General features: G+C 56.0%; 2 protein-coding genes across 2 annotated transcripts in view; one reads left to right on the forward strand and one right to left on the reverse strand.

The window, feature by feature from the left end:
• Positions 1-2213, forward strand: part of CAMK1G (calcium/calmodulin dependent protein kinase IG) — a 29121-nt gene extending 26908 nt beyond the window's left edge. Inside the window, exons 11-13 of the mRNA XM_027082886.1 lie at positions 60-484; positions 1064-1191; positions 1327-2213. Coding sequence (XP_026938687.1) covers positions 60-484; positions 1064-1154 — 516 coding nt within the window. The 3' untranslated portion in view covers positions 1155-1191; positions 1327-2213. The remainder of the gene's footprint in view (positions 1-59; positions 485-1063; positions 1192-1326) is intronic.
• A 955-nt stretch (positions 2214-3168) lies between these two features.
• The window catches only part of LAMB3 (laminin subunit beta 3), a 40414-nt gene continuing 25334 nt past the window's right edge, over positions 3169-18248 (reverse strand). The window contains exons 10-23 of the mRNA XM_027082885.1: positions 17979-18167; positions 16787-16942; positions 16226-16422; positions 15807-15918; positions 14697-15075; positions 13372-13532; positions 13051-13271; positions 12572-12769; positions 12108-12252; positions 8247-8454; positions 7698-7839; positions 7145-7321; positions 6280-6433; positions 3169-3685 (exon numbers count right to left, since the gene is read on the reverse strand). Of these exons, the coding sequence (XP_026938686.1) occupies positions 3549-3685; positions 6280-6433; positions 7145-7321; positions 7698-7839; positions 8247-8454; positions 12108-12252; positions 12572-12769; positions 13051-13271; positions 13372-13532; positions 14697-15075; positions 15807-15918; positions 16226-16422; positions 16787-16942; positions 17979-18167 (2576 nt within the window). The 3' untranslated portion in view covers positions 3169-3548. The remainder of the gene's footprint in view (positions 3686-6279; positions 6434-7144; positions 7322-7697; positions 7840-8246; positions 8455-12107; positions 12253-12571; positions 12770-13050; positions 13272-13371; positions 13533-14696; positions 15076-15806; positions 15919-16225; positions 16423-16786; positions 16943-17978; positions 18168-18248) is intronic.

Here is an 18248-nt window from a genome sequence, read left to right on the forward strand (position 1 = left end):
TAAGCCTCACGGTCCTCTGAGGATGGAGATGGCCAGAGACTGGTCTCGTATCTCCTCAGCAAGCCTTCAACGCAGCAGCCGTGGTCCACCACATGAGGAAGCTGCACATGAACCTGCACAGCCCAGGTGTCCGCCCGGAGGTGGAGCACGGGCCACCCATCGCTCAAGCGTCTGAAGCCTCAAGACCCAGCTCCCCTGAGTTCACCATCACCGAGGCACCCGCCCTGGACCAGAGTGTGGCCCTCCCTGCCCTGACCCGGCTGCCCTGCCAACATGGCCCCCAGCCCACCGCCCCTGGGGGCAAGTCCCTCAACTGCCTGATCCACGGCTCCCTCCGCATCAGCAGCAGCCTTGTGCCCATGCAGCAGGGGCCCCTGGCCGTCGGGCCCTGCGGTTGCTGCTCCAGCTGCCTGAGCGTCGGGACCAAAGGGAAGTCCTCCTACTGCTCTGAGCCCACGCTCCTCAAAAAGGCCAACAGAAAACAGTACGTATTTTCAGCCAAAGCCCAAGGCCTAGCCCTGCTCAGCCTGGGTCTGAAAGAACTCAGGCAATGGAGCTGAAAGAAATTGACCAAAGAGCCTCTCCCATTTGGGGGCAGCTCTGTAGGGTGGAAGAGCTCTGGATGGGGAGGGAGGAGGGGGTCAAGGGAAATGCCTCCAGTCCTGTCCGCACCCCTCACCAGCTGTGTGGCCACTGTCTTTTCAATCCATATCTCTGTTTCTAGTTTGCTCATCTGTAAAATGGGTTGATTGGATCATACCTGCTCAGCCTGCCCCACAGAGGTACTGTCAAAGTTTAGTGAGGCAACAGGGATTATAAATGCCTGCAGAAAGCTGGGTAGATGTGAGTGGTGGGCGTTAGATTCCTTGAGTTTCCAGGGCCTCTGTGTTTTGGGGGGGACATTGGGGGCTTGGTTATCTCATTCATCTTTTCTATAAAGGCTCGTACTTTCTGAACCTCATAAAGGGAGGGCTGAGTGGCAGCCACAGGCACAGAGAGTTATCCCGGCTCTCCTTCCTCCTCAAATGCTCCATCATAGCCGGCCGCTCCATTTCCTTTCCAGGAACTTCAAATCAGAGGTCATGGTGCCAGTTAAAGCCAGCGGCAGCTCCCACTGCCGGGTGGGGCAGACTGGAGTCTGTCTCATTATGTGATCCCAGGGGCCTGTGTCTATGTCACTACAATTTTCAGGTGAGGGAACTAGAGGGAGGAGGGCCAGGGCCGTGGGCTCAGGGGGAAATCGCAGTCACAGAGTCTCAGTGATGGGGTCCAAGGGGTACCAGAGGCGACAGCACCCCCCCCACCCTGAACCCCCTTCTTCTGCAGGAGAGATAGCTATTCACCTCTTCTCTGCCTTTCCAAACCTGGAGTCTACGCTGCAGTGGGAAGAAGGGAGAGCAAGCCGAGCAAGGCCTGATCAGAAGCAGCAGACAGCTGCCACCTGGGACAGACCCTCACAGAAGGCCCAGGAGTGAGTCCCCAAGCGTGGAGGCCTCACCGAAGCTGTGGGCGGGCGGAGCGGCACCCGAGGCTTCCAGGTCCCCCTGGCCTGCCTGCTCCGTGCCCCCAACCCTACGTGCCGTGGCTCTGCAGAGTGTCCGTAGATAGCTCTCACCCAGGTCTGTGTCGTTTGTCCTGAAAAGCTTAATGGGCTGGCCAAGCTGTGTCACCATCTCCGAGCAAAGCCATATGGAGCATCGACCCAGACTCCCCGCTCAGCACACCCTGGATCTTGCCTCTCCAGCCTCCGTCCTCGTAGCCAGAATGGGCTCGTTAATGGAGTGGCCTGCGCATCTGCATGAATGACAGGCAGCTTCGTGGTCTGCTTGTGAGCTCTCCAGGTTCAAATCCTAACTCCAGGATTAGCTCCAAACCTGGCCAGCCTACGCCCAGCACTCTTCTGATCCACCTCTCTCCCTGCCCCCATCCAAAAGCAGGACCACACCCTCCAAGATGAAAAAGAAAGAAACCCAAGGCAAGGTACCGTCAGGAATTATTATCCTGGCCAGATGCCCTCTACACACACACTCAATGAAGTGAAAACTGGAAGTTGACTGTTTTTTCAGCGAGTAATTCAAATCCTGGCTCTGCTCCCCTCTCTCTCCCTGAAAATCAGACACATTGTTCTTGTCCCTTCCCAGTTTTCTGGTCTCCCGCTCCCTCCAGCTTCAGGCTCTGTGTTGTGCTGAATAAAATGAACATATTTTTTTCTATGAGGCTTCTTTTGGTTCCTCTCTAAGTCAGAAGCAGCTCGGGGGCTTCTGGGCCTCCTGGAGTGGAAAATGCACAGAGAGCTTGAGGTCAGGTAGGATCTAGCGACGGTAGGAGTGGTCGGGGGACACACGGTGGGCCAGGCACCTAGTGACATGAGCTACACGCATCAACTCATTTCCTTCTCAGAACAACCCCTTGGCGGAGGTGCCACCGGAACCCAGACTGTCCAGCCCGAGCAGCCATCCTCCTAATGCCTGTAATAGATGAACTTGGGTTTGAGGCCTAGCTCTGCCCTGCCTGCCACATCTGTGACCTTGGGGGAGTCACTGAACCTTTTGTGCCTTGGTTTCCTCACTTGGGGACAACAGTGCCACCTACATCATGAGATAGTGCAGATGATGTATCTAGCATAGAGCTCAATAAGTAATTACTCTGATCAATAAAGACCAAGAAGTTCATGTAGATAAAATGCTAGCACAGCGTCCGGGCCACAGTTAGCACACAAACGTTCGTGCCATTTCCATATTTTCAGCACACACACACACACACACACACACACATCCATTTACAGCTTCTTTCTGAGATCTCTAGAGACACAGGGTCTGGTCTTAGTTCTGCCTCTAGGAGCTGTGTGATTCTGAACAGCTTGCTTCCCGTCTCTGGATTTCTACATTTTCTTCTGTAAACGAGAAACTGTATAGTTGTTCAGAGGTGAAAACACCTCCTCTGGTCTCTCAAGTATAGAATCCATCAGTTGCTGGAGCAAAGGGGCCCCGTCTCCCTAAGTCTGGGTGATGAGTCGCTAGACTGAGCAGAGTGGGGGCAGCCTATTCTTCACCCACCACCAGGCCTCGGGCTTGAACAGAGGAGTACCCAGGAACCCCAGATGGGAGACAGAAACAAATGAGAAGTGTTTACTTCACAGGGAGACAGACTACTTCCCCTCTTTGAAACTCCAGGCTCCTTTCTATAGATTTTTATTGGGCTTTTCACTTGTACATCATTTTTAGTTATGTTTCTGTGTTGGTCCAGGATTCAGCCTCAACGGAGAATGAAGGGCAAGGACACTGCCCAGCCAAGCGCCCTCCACTTGAGAGCTCCTGGTTACAATGATGTGGCCCGCCTCCACCATGTCTGTCCCTCAGCGGTAGTTGTCCCATCAGCCCAGGCTCAGCTGCAGCCCAGAGTAATCCTAACAACTGCACACCAGGGTGGTCCAGGCTGTGCTTTAGGTTGCATAAAATCTTCCTGCAGCTGGACAGTATTCCAAGCCAGCCTGGCCCCCAGAAGCAAAGAGGGCAGATGAGCAGGGCCACAGGCTGGACGCTGGCGCATCACTTGCAGGTGGCGTAGTAGAGCACGCGCCCATTGATGTGGTTCCGGATCTGCTCCACGTGCTTCTCCAGCCCCGTCAGGTCCGCCGAGCGAAGCGTGATGGCCTGGCTCCCCCGAAGCAGCTCCGACTCCATGTCTGAGGGCAGATGGAACACCAGGGGGAGGAAGACGAGCTGGTGAGACACCTGAAGACTCCCAACCCTTCCTTCTCCTCCCACCCACTGGGCGCAGCATCTGCGGGAGAAATCACCTCCACCTTGAGGGAGTCTGGCCCCTAAGGCAGCTCTCTCCAGCCTCAGGCCTCTCCAGCCCCCATCCCACTCTTAGAGAAACATGGCGGGGGCCAGACCCAGGAAGCCCTTACCCCAAGGATCCTCTGCCCCTACTCTTCTCCTCTGCTCTAGGCAGAGTTGTCCCAGGCTGATGAGGGAGGCCACTGGCACCAAGATAAGAAACCCGCTATGTTGGACCCAGACGGCTGCCATCCCACCCATGATTCCTCAGGTGGGCACCAGGGCAAAAGAGCTGGGTGACCAGAATTCCTCCCCATTGTCTCTCCCCAAAAATGCCACTTCAGATAAATGTAGTCCTCCCCCTTCAGTCCATTCCACATACCACCACCAGATTATGTGTGGAGGAGATGAAGGACTCCAAATTGATCGAGTCCAGCCTGTCCCCCCTGTCATCCTAGGCAGGAGCCCCCTGTACCACATTCATGAGAGCTGGTACCCAGCCTCAGCCTGAACTTTCCAGGAACAGGGCCAGGGGGCACTGTCTCACAAGGCTCCAACCTTAGGCAGTTCTGCTTGTTAAAAAGTCTTCTCGTTAAGCCAGAATCTGAGCACATCGTGCTGCCACCCAATTGTCCCAGGTCTGTCTCCTGGGGTGTAGGAATCTATTCTTTCTGTTTCCTACATGGCAGTCCTCCACATGTCTGAGGCCCCATCTTCCCCAGATTAAACCTCCCTAGCTCCTTCATCCACTCCCCATCTGATATAATCACCAGGCCTTCCCTACATCCCAACCCTGGCCACCCTTCCTCTCAAGTGTGTGGGTTCGTCAATATCCCTTTGGAAGCTGTAGTAGCCTCCATTGAACTCGATCTCACCTGGGAGATCAGCAGAGTGTAACAGGGTTATCAACAGACTGACATTCAGCCAGTGGGTACCCACATGGACCTATGGGTTAATAAAACACTGAAATTTTTACAGTTGCTGTTCTGTTCCCCGACCCCCATCCCCAAAGGCTCCTTAAGCATGGTCCTCCCCATAACCCTGCAATTAAAGGTAAATTCCTGCAAGCAGGTAAATGCTTGCTCCAGTGCTACAACCTGAGCCTTTCTGGCTGGTAAGTGCAGGACACACCAGTTACTAAATATTCTTAATATCATCCTTGAGCCATTACTCCCTTTGTCTTGGCTGCTTTGAATTTATTAGCTCTTTTGGCAGGAGCAAAGGCACTTCTGACTTATATCAAGCTTACAGTTACTCAAAACTCTTGGGTCTTTTTCGGGTGAGTAACAATTCATACGTGTTTATCACTAACCAGTTATAAAGTGTTTAGCTACATTATCCACTGAGAAGCCAGACCTCACCTGAGCTATACTTGTGAGTTTAGGTCCAAACAAGGCCAGAGTGAGAGGGAATTTTTCTCCTTACTTAATTTTATCCTGTTAGTTTCAGCCCATTCTTTTAGACTTCTGAGACTGCCTTAGAATGCTGGTTCTGTTATCTAGTGCATTAACTACCTGTCATCCTCAGATCTGATTAGCAAATTCTTTATCTTCATACAAGACACTGAGGGACAGGGCCAGGGCGTGCACTGACCCAGCCCTGGACTCCTCCATCTAGGTCAGCTCCTCTCGCCTCCCCCTTCAGTTTTGACCGGCCACAGCCACTGTCAACTTGCCAGCCTGCCTTTCTCCATAGTGTCCATCTAGCTAGCCAAACAGATTTTTGTCCAAAGCTTTCTCTAAAATTCAAAGAGGCTCTGGTTTTGTCATTCACAGGGCAGTGACCCCATCATCACATCTCAGAGACTGAGCCTGAAAATCTCTGTTCTCCTTTCCGAGGAACCTCAGAACCCTTTCGAAAGCTTCTTTCATTATGGTTTGCCGTATTCAAAACCCTTGGATGGTTTCCTACTGCCTCCAGGGCTGAGTCTACCCACCTCCTCCTGGCATCGGGGCTGGCCACGTGGACCAGCCACACTGGCTCCATGCTACTTCTCTCCCACCTGTTCTCTCCTCATCAACCCTCCTCTCCAGTTGGGTGATCCCGCCTCCATCCTCAGAACATGTCTTGATGTCCCTTCTCCTCCTCACAGCCTCTTCCAGGCTTATACATCCTCCCAGGCCCACCTCAAATCTTATCTTTTTTGAACATTACCTTCCCTGAACATTTCTCTCTGACGTTATTTATCCTCTGAGCCCCTAGAGCTTCTATTATTCGGGCTTTTATCACAGTCCTCTTTGTGCTATTAAATAGTTTCATGAAGCTGGTGGCCAATAGGAAAAAATGGAGCCTCTTGAGGGCAGGCCTAGTCTTTGTGAACATGTCCACACGCCTCAAAGCCACATTATATGCCTTGTACTTACTAGGTGCTCAGGAAATCCCTATTGATCTCACTGCCTTAGCACTGCTAGTTCCAAACATTAGGCCTCAGAAACCCTGGGTTGGGAGCAGCCTTCAGGGATGCCCTGAAGTCAAAGCCCCTGGACCACTCCCTCACCTTTCATCTTGTCCATCATCTCCATGGTTTCCCCAAACAGTTCCTCCGCCTCCATCTTGATGCTTAAGATCCGGCTGCCCTGCTCTCCCAGCGTGGGGCTCCGACCCAGCCGGTCCTTCAACTCAGCATACTTTTGCTTTATTCTCTCAAATCCCTGAAAAAGGAAGAACAGTCTCCACATCATCATCATCCCAAGTCCTAAAGACCTTTGGCTAAAGGACCTGATGTAACCCAAATCAGCACACAGAGATGAGGTGCCTCCTAATATCCCCAATGGGTTGATTCTGCCCATAAAAGCCCCTGGGCCACAAGCCATACCTTAACTTCTGTATTTCCCCTCCCTTCATCTACAGTGCCAGCACAGGGCCAGGTACACAGTCGTCACTTAATAGTATGCTTGGCAGCTTGGCCATTGTACCGGGACCACCGGTACCCTGGAGACACTGAAACTGGCTCTTCGACTTTCTCTCTGACCTAATTCTGACAGTGATGGGGCTCAGGTTGGGCTAAGTCAAGAGTTTCTGTCTGGGCTGGATAACCATGACAGGGGACAAGCTCTGGATCAGGTGTCAAGAGACCTCCTTTGTAGATGAGCTTTAGGTCTGGACAGAGTCACCACTTCATCTGTGAGAGGAGAGGGATCGGACTGGCTGTTTCCAGCATCCCTGAACCAGCTCCACCAAAGGCATCCAGAGGGAGAATTCAGGTGCCTGGCCAGGTGCCCCTTAATCCTGAAGCCCCTGCTGGATATTTCAGAATAACTGGTACTCGAAGTGCTTTGGAGCCCATGGTCTTATGAAGTGTACAGAGTCCTGTCCTGCTCCCGCCGGCCATGCTTGCTTGGGCTAACTCTGCCTCTAGGTACCTCCTGGGCACTCAGTGCCTGCTTGCTGGCCTCCTCTGCCAGCTGCTGGGCCTGGGCGGCCTGTGCCCGCTGCTGCCTGGCCTGGCGGCCGAGCTCCTCCATCCGTGCTCGGAAGCCACCCAGCTGCTCCATCAGGCTGGTCACCAGTCTTTCCGCTGGCCCCAGCACCTGCTGAACCTTTGTGGAAAAAGAGACCCAGAGTTTGGGGTGGATCTCATAGGCAGTGACCTTCATTCTTCTCTCCTCCAACTCATCAGGCCACAAAAACTCTCTAAAAGCAGGACATCACTATCGCCACCATCCCAATCCTCTATGTGCCCCCGGCATCCAGGTCTCCCAGTTCTCCAGCTCAGCTGACCAACCCCACCCACTCCTGCAGCAGCCACGAGAGCAGAAAACCAAAGGCTCGAAGCCAGGCTCAAGGCTCATAGGCTCCCTTCTTCAGGGCCCCAGCTCAGTTTCCACCCGGGTCACTTCCTGGCATCGTCTATGCCTTGCACCGGAGTCTGAATGTTCATTCCCACAATTGGGGGGAGGAAGCCATAATGCCTACCTCAGCAACCCTGTCTTGGATAAGCTGAAGGGAGCGGCGGGTGCCTTGCATGGTGTCCTGGGCCTCCTGCAGTGCCAGCGTGCCCTGTCGCAGGTTCCCCAGCACATCCTCCACCTGGCCCTCCACTGTGTGGGCTCGGCTCCTGGGGCCGGGGGAATGGAAAAGGGGGGAGGGTGGAATGGGTGCACAGTGAATGAAGAGACGTGGGATCCAACTCACTCCCCAGTCCAGAGAATATCATTTCCAGCCATGATAAGAAGCCAAGTATTAACTCAGTAGCTTTTCCACCCCAGGACCCCACCAAGCAGGTTGTCTGAGGCAGCCTCTGGGGACGGTTTCCAATAAGGAAGACGGGGCTGTGCCGAATGAAGTTTCGGCTGGATGCTGTATATCACGTCACCATCCCCTACTACAGGAAGCACCTTCTCCCGTCTCCCAGCCCTCGGCACCCCTCTGGCTTGCAGACGTTCCTCTCTTGCTTCCAGCAACAGAGTTGAGGGGCAAAGCCCCAGCCCGATCCTGGGAGAAGTTCAGGGCCCAGGGCCACACCTGGCCTGCTCAGCCTCCGCCTGGAGCCTGCGAGCCCGAGCGATGTCCTGCTTGGTCTGAGAAAGCACCAGGTCCACGTTGGGGAGCCTGGCTGCGATGGCCTGGATCTCATTCATCTTCCGCAGGACTGTGGCGGAGTCTGTGGGCAGCCACAGGGCCAGCACGGCCTCACTGACCTCCTGGATGGTGGCTATGTCAGTGTCAGGGTCTGGAAGACAAACCATCCATTGGAATGGGGGAGCTCAGCCACCTCCCCAAAGATCAGAGGCCTCTCCAGGCTGACAACACCCGTGGGCAGCACCTCCATGCCATCTCTGCCTGGGCTGCCCAAGGAGCTGCGGCTCCCTCCCAGGCACACTCAGGCGCCCTGCTCTGAGGATTTCCGGGCTCGCTGCCGCGGGAGGATGGCTGTCGGCACAGCTGTGGCAACTGAGTGGCACCACAAGAAGCTGCAGGCTGGGGAGAAGGAGGTGGTACCAGGCAGCTGGTACTGAACAATGCCTGGAGCACAGATATAATCAGCCCTGAAGTGGGGAGACCAGCCAGGCACTGGAACTGCTTCCTTGGCAATAAGAACCCTTCCACGTGCCCCTCCTCTGGGGCAGAGTGCTCGCTTTTGCAAAGGCAGATCAAGATTACCTGGGCTTTGCTCACATGTCACCTTCTGAGAGGGGCCAGCCCAGGCCATCCAATCTAGGATCGCAACCTCTACCCTCTGCCAACACTCCTTACCCTCCTTCTCAGCTTTATCTTCCTCCCTAACATTTATCGCCACCCACGTGCTGGACGCTTAACTCATTTATTAGGTTTTCTGTCATTTCCCCACTAGAATGTAAATGACGTGAGGACGGGGACTGGCTTTCACCCACAGCTATAGCCCAGCCCCTAGCACAGTGCATGGCACTTGGAGGCACTCTGTTTGTACATTGAACGAATGATTGAAGGGGCTCTAGTCTCAGGCCTCCTCTTTACTATTCAAGCAAACCGGGACAAGTCAACTGGCTTCATTGAGCTCAGTTTCCTGATCTGTGAAATGGGAATCACGATGCCCAACCTCAAGGGATGATATGAAAAAATCAATTTAGCAGGAATTTCACAATCCAACTCTGGGTCAGAGAGTAAGGTCAGAAGTACAGAGATGGCATCTCCTCCCCATGGTCATTTTTACAGATTCCACTGGTACTGACACGGTAGGGAAGGGGGCACCCGCCCACGCAGATAGTTTGCCCTAGGACTTAACTCCTCTGGGGCCCACCCAGCCTTACTCTGCAATCAAAGGTTTCCTCACCAGCTGGCTACAGAGGTCCTAGACCCAGTCCCCTCCTCATGCCAGGTGGAAGGACATTCCTGGAAGGTGGAAACCATGCCTCTTTATTGCTATGTCCTTTTGGGGCCAGGGCAGCACACCGCAGGAGCTCAAGGCATAATTGTGGCTGAGTTTAATGAAGTGGGCTTTTCCCCAATTATGAGCTTTCACAGGGACCTCCCCATAGAGACCACCAACCTCTCACCTAACCCAGAGTCCTACCCTCAACGCGGCTTATATGTGCCTTCCCTAGAAAGCCTCTTACGGCAAGCACACCCTCACCTAGCGCCTGCCCTTCCTTTGTTCTGCCTCACTTCAGCTGCACCCGTGGGCTTGGTCTGAGTTACATTCAGTTTCATGGGTTTCTGAGTCTCAGGGTGGGCTCAGCAAACACTCACTGCTCCGAGCTGCAGGATGTGGGGAGCTGAGACTGCAGGTCAGATTGGCCTTGGGCCTTGCCCTCATGGAGCTTGAAATCTAGTGGGGCAAGGAAGCACAACCCTGAGTGACGGGGGTAAGCTCAGGGTGCTAGGACGGCTGTTACAGGGACTCCTGACCCAGTCTGACAGGTCCAGGAAAGCTTCCTGGAGAATGAGATACCCAGGGGATCCTTAGAGGGTGTGTAGGAATTAGCCAGGTCGGGAGGGGTGGGGCAGGGCAGGGGAGACAATGCAGGGAGAGGACAAACATTAGAGAAGGCAAAGAAGCAAGGTGGGTGGTGGGGCGCTGGGAGGTGGTCCATCTCATAACGCAATAATCTAGAGTGTGGACTCCGGAGTGAGGTGAACCCTACCCGTACTCCCTCTAAGCTGGATGCTTCTAGGCAGGTTTCTTAACCTCCCTGTATCTGGAGTCCTCACATGCAAAGTGGTAGGCAGTCGGGATTAAATAATGTGAAGCACTTAGAACAGTGCCCAGCACTTAGTGAGAACTCAGTAAACCTGACCTATTATCTTTGTCACTTCCTTTGATGACCTGAGAAAGATGATGTCCCCTCCCTCCTCCACTGGCCTTCCAGTCTCCCGCCCTCGCTGTGACCCTGTGCGCCCACAGCAGCTGGTACCCATGCTTCCTGCAGCGGGACTCTGGACCTTAGAATACACAGCCATGGAGACTGTAAGAATTGTCCCAGGTCCCTCCCAGGGACCAGGCCTCTCTCAGGCCCTGCTCCTTCTCTCTGCCCCTCATCCTGTCCAAGGACTCAACCTGAGATACAAGACACAAACTGAGGGGACAGCAGGGACCCCGCAGCCCGGCCACTCCCTGCCCATTCATTGGAGCCCAGACTGCACCCCAAGGACAGGCTTCCCATCCCACCACCCCCTAGCTGGGGTTAATGCAGGATGGGGGGCCACCTAGGCTGCCTTACGCAGCTTCACTCAGGGAAGGTCTTCCTTATTTGTGAGTCCCATCCCCAAACTCTGGCCTGTCCCTGCTTCTCTCCAACCCGCCACCTGCACCCCAGAGGGGGCTCTGGCCTCTTGAACCAGAAGCACTGCAATAGTAGCAGGAAGAACGACTGTCATTACACCAGGCCGTCAGCTCCTGTTAACTGGGCTCCCAGCCAAGCACATTCCCTGGCAGGGACCAGAAATTTAATAATATCAGTTCATACTCCTAGGGCATCTTTAATTTGTCAAAACACATTTTATGTCGTTGCTTGACACCCGGAATAAACTTGTAAAATACTATCATCCCCGTTGGCAGAAGCGAAAAGATGAGGCAAAGAGGAAAACAACTTGCCCAAAGTCCCACAGATTCCCTGAGTCCTGTCCAGGGACCTTCCCACTCCCCAGGTGGCAAGGGAGGAGATCGGGTTCACTTATTCAATCAATCAACATTGGGTGCTTTTCTGGGCCTGGACTTATGCTAAGTGCCAGGGACACAGTGAATAAGACAGACAGCCATCCCTGCCCTCTCGGAGTTTAGAGTCCAGTTGGGAGACAAACATTACACTTGTAGACAGGTGAGCTCAACAACCACAGGCTCGGAGTACAGCAGTGAAGGTCAGACTCCAGAGGGGAATATGGGGGAGGGGGATGACCAGAGGGGGTGGTCAGAAAAGGCCCCCCGAGGGAGATATTTAAACTCAGACCTCGAGGGCAAGAATCAGCAGCCTTAGAGAGAGCATCCCAGGCAGAGGAACAGCAAGAGCCTCCGAGGCTGGCAAGAGCCTGGCCTGTTCAAAGACGGTTAGTGAGCAAAGCGGAGAGGATACAGGCCATACCCAGGAGGTAACAGAGGCCATGGTAAGGAGCTGAGAGTTTATCCCAAGAACAAGGGAAAGCCAGCGAAGGATTTTAGACATGAGTGGGATGTGACCCCGCTTACACAGGCTGTTCTGCTGAGAACGGGCTATGAGGGAGCAGGAAGGAGGTGGGGGGTCACCTAGGGGCCCTGCAGCCATCCAGGTGAGTGATGGGGGCTGGTCCAGGGGCATGGAGACCAGGGAAGGAAGTAGCTGACTGACAAATGAGATGAGGGACAGGGAATGGGGCACTGAGGACAGGCGGAAGTCGAAACATCAGCCTGGGGAAAGGTGAAGACCAGCTCACCTGAGAGGAAGTCCCGGACCTGCTGAATGAGGAGCCGCGTGCGTGTGACGTCTTCCTCCATCTGGGAGCGGCTGGTGCTCACCTGCATCTCCAGGCTCTGAGCATCTGACTGCACCTGCAAGGTGGCTTCCTCGGCTGCCCTGATCTGCTGACACACGCTATGGGTCAGCAGTGGTTAAAGCCCCAAGAGGGCCTCTGGGCAGCCCCCGAGGATTCTGGCGGCACCTGCTACCCAAGATCTCCCTAGGAAACTTTTGTAACTAGCTCAGTTTGGCCCCAGAAGAGATGATGTAAAAACACTGGCCTCAAATTCTCTCTCTCACTTGCTGTAGGGCCACGGGAAAGTCACCCGACATCTCTGGGCTTTCGACTCCTGGCTGCAGAATGGGAGCTCTGACTCGCTTAGGGGCTCTGTCCCCTCTGCCTCCTCCACCACGGGCCCACCCCACCTCAGCCACACCTACCATCTGCCTGGTCTGCTGGAGCTGGGCGTTGAAGCCCCGCAGCTGCTCGGCCACCTGCCCTGCCGTCCGGAAGGCCCCACCTGCCCTGGGGAGAGCACCCCTGCAGTGGGAGCCACAGGCCGTGCCGTTGTCTCGGGGACACAGCTCCCCAGGGCATGCTCCCGGGGTGCAAGTCATCTCCCTGGGGCCCCCACAGAGCTGTGGAGAGATGGGGGGGCATCAGAGGGGGTCCCCAAGCCTCCTCAGTGATCACTCCCCTCCCACACCTGGGAAACAAGCAGCCAGACATCTCCACGGCAACTTGGGCACCAGAAACGTGTTTCCTTGGTAACTGCTGAACACACTATGCGGGGTCAAGGGTCGGGATGGGGGGGTGTGGGAGGTCCACGTGGCCCCAGGGGGGAATGCGGAGCAACAGTCGGTGAGTGACAAGCTGGGGCGGGGGGCCTCTGGAAGTGGGGCTCCATGACAGGAGTCACCTTGTTGGCGGCGGGTGTCAGATCAGGCAAGGAAGCCATCTGCAGCCTCAGGGCCGCGAGCTGGGGGCCGCCGGCCCCTCCTGCTCCTCCCAGCTGCTGCTCCAGCCTCTCCGCCTCTCTCCGGCTGTCCCTGAGCTGCAGCAGCCAGCGGGAGCTATCCGCGACCTGCTGAGCAGCCTGGGATGACCGCTGGTGGGCCGCGGTCAGCATCCGGAAGGCTCCTGTGGGAAGAAGAGAGGGGACCAAGCTGGCCCTGGACCCGGAGGCCTGGAGACGGGGATGAAGCCTGGCCCGGTGTGGCGTCTGTGTGCCCCTCCTCACCTGAAGGATCGGCACTGCTTATTTTTTCAAACTGCTCCCTCTTGCTCTGATACATAACGAGGAGGCGATTGAAGCTTCTGTCCAGATTCTCCAGGTCTCCCGAGAGGGACAAGGTCTCCTCCTCTAGGGGCAGATCCACCTGCAGGCCCTGGAGAGTCTGCCTGAAGTGGGAGAGAAGCTTCCACTAAAATACAGGAAGGGGGCTTCCTCCCTAGAGCCAGCCATCCCCTCGGAGAAATCGCTACTGAGTCAGGAAAAAGAGACGCCGTCGGTAAAAGCCACAGAAGGGAGGCTCCGCAGGCTGGAGAGGATCCTGCTGGGCAAAAGCTAGCACAACCTCCCTCCACCCCTGTGCGGGCAGATCCCTCCTTGGCGTGTGTGACCCTAACAGTCCCCGCTTTCCTCCGCCTCCCAACGTCGGCTTCCACGAGGAGCACCCCCCGAGCCCCTCCCCCTCCTCTGCTGCCTACAGGCCGACATCAGCCACCACCTGTACCCCAGGCTCCCGAGTCTCTCTTCTGCAGCCCACACCTCCCCACAGAGCTCCCGTAGCTGCAGCCCACTGGTGGTCTCCACCTGAAGGGGGTCACCTGCCCTGACCCACCATGGCTGAGCTTCCAGACGTTCCTCCCTCCCAGGGCCTCTGCAGCTCCACCCACCACCATTCCCTCCACCAGCCTCGCGTACTCCATGGCCGGGCTTTGCTCAGCACGGACCGTCCTTCTGGAAAGCCCCACCAGGCCTGCACACCCAGCCCACCAACCGCCTGCGGACTCCCTACTCAGTGCTGAGACCAAGGTCGATGGAACACCTAGATGGCTCAGGCCCTCACAGTCAGCAAGTGCTCAGGCAAAGCAAACTCATGAAAACTTCAGAAGGAAACCTCACTGAGAAGGCACCTCGGCTGGTGGGAGGAGACCGTGGGTGGGACTGCTCCCATTCCAAAGGCAAACGCAAGTTATTTTTAGAGCCCTGCCTCTCAGATGCCCTCCACAAGGCTGACTAATGCAGAGCTGACTCTCCCACGGGCGGCACCGGGCACTTGAAAGAACTCAGGACTTGGGCTCGTGCCTGTGCTCCCGGTGCCCCGCTCTGCCCCTCGGTGGCCACGTGACTCTATCATGTCACCTATCTGTGCCTGTTTCCTCATCTGCAAAATGCAAGGAATAACACCCACCACGCCAACCTCCCAGGACTGTCGTGACAGTGAAAAGAGAGGCGCCTGTGAGAAGACTCGGTAGACGGTAAAGGGCTGTAACCGATGTAAGGAAGGACCAGTGTGCCCCTATGTGGACCCACGTGGCTCGGCAGGGAGAGGGAATGACCTGATGGAGACGATGGCATTGGCCACCTGGGCCACCTCCTGCTCCGTGACCGAGGCGCCGCCGAGGATGGCTTGGATCTGCTCCAGCTTGTTCTTCGTGTCCAGCATCCGGGACGCCAGGCCGCGGTCCTCCAGGCCCGGCCCAGGCCACAGGCTGGTGGTGGCATTACGGAGGCTGCTGAGGCGGAGGGCCCGCTCCCGGAGGCCGGCGTCGTAGGTCTGGAAGCAGGGGTGGCAGGCCACACACACCGGGTAGCGGTCACAGTAGCCTCGCTGGCACTGGTCGCAGCGTGGCCCGGTCGAGCCAGGGCGGCAGAGACAGCGGCCCGAGGCCTTATCGCAGCCTGGTCCCTCCGTTCCCCGGAAGTCACAGTCACAGGCTAAGGGGGGAGAAATGATGGTCAGAGGCCTGGGGGTCAGGAAGATCAGGTGTTTGTGGGGAAAGCCCGAAGAGGAGGTCTGACCTCAGGGTCTTTCACACTTAGAATGAGACAGTCAAGGCCAGAATGAAATCATGGTAATGACAGCAAGCCCTTATGTAGCACCTCCGACGTGGCAGGCCCTGTTCTGAGCCTCACCAGGCACACGCTAACGCTTCTGACCCTCACCACACACTCTGTGGCAGAGTTAACACGCTCATTTTCCCATTCGCACAGATGAAGCATCTGAGGCAGTGTGCCCCTTGCCCAGATGAGGAAACTGAGGCCTGAAGAGGGGGAGCAACTCCTCCCGAGGTCACAGAGCCGAGAACAGACTCGGGTCTGCGTGCCCTTGTCACTACTTGTCAAACTGACTCCCCCTCAGGACTCACTTTCTCCATCTATGAAGAGGGAGAGGAGGACGTTTCCTGCAGATGGCTTCTGGGAAATGGTTTCTCAGGGAAGCGGGAAGCAAAGCAGCCCTCCTGTCATGCGCACATAGGGACATGGGGACGGCCTGGTGTCAGCCCCGGGGCAGCGGTGGGGAGCGAGCGCTCCTATGGGTTGCCAGGGCCCACCCCGCGTGGACCAGTACGGGATGCCCTCCCCCACCACAGACCCACGTGTCCCCACCACGAGCCCACCCGAGCACACCCCCCCATGTCCTCCGCGTCCCCACTCAGTGAGCACACCTCGGCATCCCATAGCTGCATCTCCGTAGGTCTTGTCAGGACACTGGCGGATGGCTGCAGCGTTGCAGGTCAGGCCACCAAAACCTTCCTGACAGGGGCACTGCCCTGTGAACTGTGCGGGGAGAGACCGGTCAGGGGGCAGAACTCCCCAGCGCACCCCAAAGCAAGGGCTCCCACGAGGACACAAGCTCTGAAGTCAAAGCCCAGGAAGGCCCTGCAGAAGGTGTGCGAATGTGGCATTGCCAAAGGCTGAGAGCCACGGACGGAGGGACATTTGGTGGCCTCCCCAGGGGAAGGCGGACAGAAGCAGCCCAGTCTGACTTTGGAAAGACCCAGAAGGGCAGTGCGGAGGGGAGACAGAGGCTGGTGGGCGGGAGCCCTCCCTTGCTGAGGGGCCCATGCTCTACCCCGCCATGTACCTGGTTACACTGGGGGCTGAGGGAGTTGTGCGGGTCGCAGGCACATGGCTCGCAGCCCCGGCCGCTGGCCAGCTTCCAGTGGTAGCGAGCGCACTGGTCACATTTGGGGCCCACCACGTGGGGCAGACACAGGCAGCGTCCACTCTCCTCATCACACGGCATGTCCTGCCGGGCACCCAGGACGCTGCAGTCACAGCCTGCACGGGAGGGAGGGCTGCTGAGCTCGGGGGCCAGGCCACCAAAATCTTACCCCCAGAGGACGTGCACCAGGGAGGGGCACAGCCTGGGAAAAGAACGAGGTAGGGCCGTTCCCTCCAGATAACCTGGCTGACTCATAAGGCCCCCTCACTTTCCCACCAGTCCCCACACCTGGCTGCTTGGCCACCTGCCTGCCCTCCCTCGGGAGGACTCTGTCCCACCTTCCACCTCAGGCCTGTGCTGTCACCTGCTGGAAGCCAGTGGCAAAGCACCCGGCACGCAGCTCAGTGAGTAGGACCGGTCACAGATCTGGTGGCCCCAGGCGCCTGCCCCACGCCGCGGCAGGCTGGGCCCCCTACTCACGGTGGCAGCCCTGCGGGTTGGCATAGGTGAGTCCTGTAAATCCCGGCTTGCACAGGTCACAGCGTTCCCCCTGCACTTGCTCCTTGCACACACACTGCCCGGTCACTGGGTCACAGGGCGCTCCTGGCACTGCCCCATCCGGATCACACTCGCAGGCTGAGAGACAAAGGCAGCCACGGCAGGAGGGACAAAGAAGAAGAGCAGAGAGCACATTCGAGAAGCCAGGCTTCCTGGTTCAAATCCTTGTTCCACCACTTCCTGACTTACAACCTTACCACCTTAGTTGAGTTATTGAATCCCTCTGTGCCTCAGCTTTCTCACCTATAAAATGGGGGTAATTATACAACACTCATAGGCTTCTTATGAGGAATCAATGAGTAAGTGTAAAGCAGACGGAACAGTGCTTGGCACATGTTAAGCACTATAAAAGTTGTGGTTGGCATTATTGACTGAATGGCTACTCTGTGGCCAGCATGGAGCTGGGCACTCTTGCCTGTCACCTTATGTCATCCTCACGATAATCCTGAGAGGTGAGGATGCTCATCCCCATTGCACAGATGAGGAGACTGAGGCTCAGAGATGTTCAAAGAACATACGCAAGGTCACACAGCAAGCATGTGCTGGAAACAGAAGTCAAACTCAAGACTTTCTCACTCTTTCCATAAATAGATAAATATCAACAGGAAGTGAACCAACTTTCTCCCACCCCAAAACCCAAGCCCCTTTCATGGCTTTCAAAACGAAGACTCTTCCTTCACCTAGGAAGTCTTACCTGATGAACCCCACCCGGATCGGAGTGCTTCTATCTCTTTGCTCTCTCCCATATGAACTCACTGGCCCTTGTGATGTGTTAAGTCACTCCTGGGTGACTTACATGTTCATTGAATAAACATTCCTGGAGCATCAGTTATTTGTCTGTCCTTGTGCTAGGGCCCAAGGATATAAGAATAACCCCTGCCATGGAGGGGTCCTTAATGTTGGAGGAAGCAGAAAAATAAGGAGCAAACCACACTGACTTGCTTAGAAGGGCACAGCTAAGTTAAAAACAATTACCCACAAGTCCTGACACACAACCAAGTCTTCACGCTTCCTGAGGGCCTGTATGTCCTTAGGAACGTGTGCTCTGTTGAGCCCAGAACAGATGGGGATTAACTGACCTATGCTGCCTTGGGTCCCTGGAGCCCCTACTCACGGATGCAGGTCTCCTGAATGGGAGCACCAGGACGCCGGTTCCGGAAATAGTGCAGCTGACACCGCTCACAGTTCTTGCCCTCAGTGTGGTGTTGGCAGTTGTCACACACACCTCCATGTGTCCCCTGGCTGGCGGCAAACACGGCTGGGTCGAAGTGACATGTCTCTGAGTGTCCGTTGCAGTCACACCCTGCAAAAGGGATTACTAGGGCTGACATTTGAGCAGCATCGTTGCCGTGTACAAAGCACGTTCCACACTGACTCACTGGCA

This window comes from Aethalodelphis obliquidens, unplaced genomic scaffold, assembly GCF_003676395.1.
Source record: "Aethalodelphis obliquidens isolate GAN/ISIS:26980383/991018 unplaced genomic scaffold, ASM367639v1 scaffold48, whole genome shotgun sequence".
In the NCBI taxonomy this organism is placed as follows: domain Eukaryota; kingdom Metazoa; phylum Chordata; class Mammalia; order Artiodactyla; family Delphinidae; genus Aethalodelphis; species Aethalodelphis obliquidens.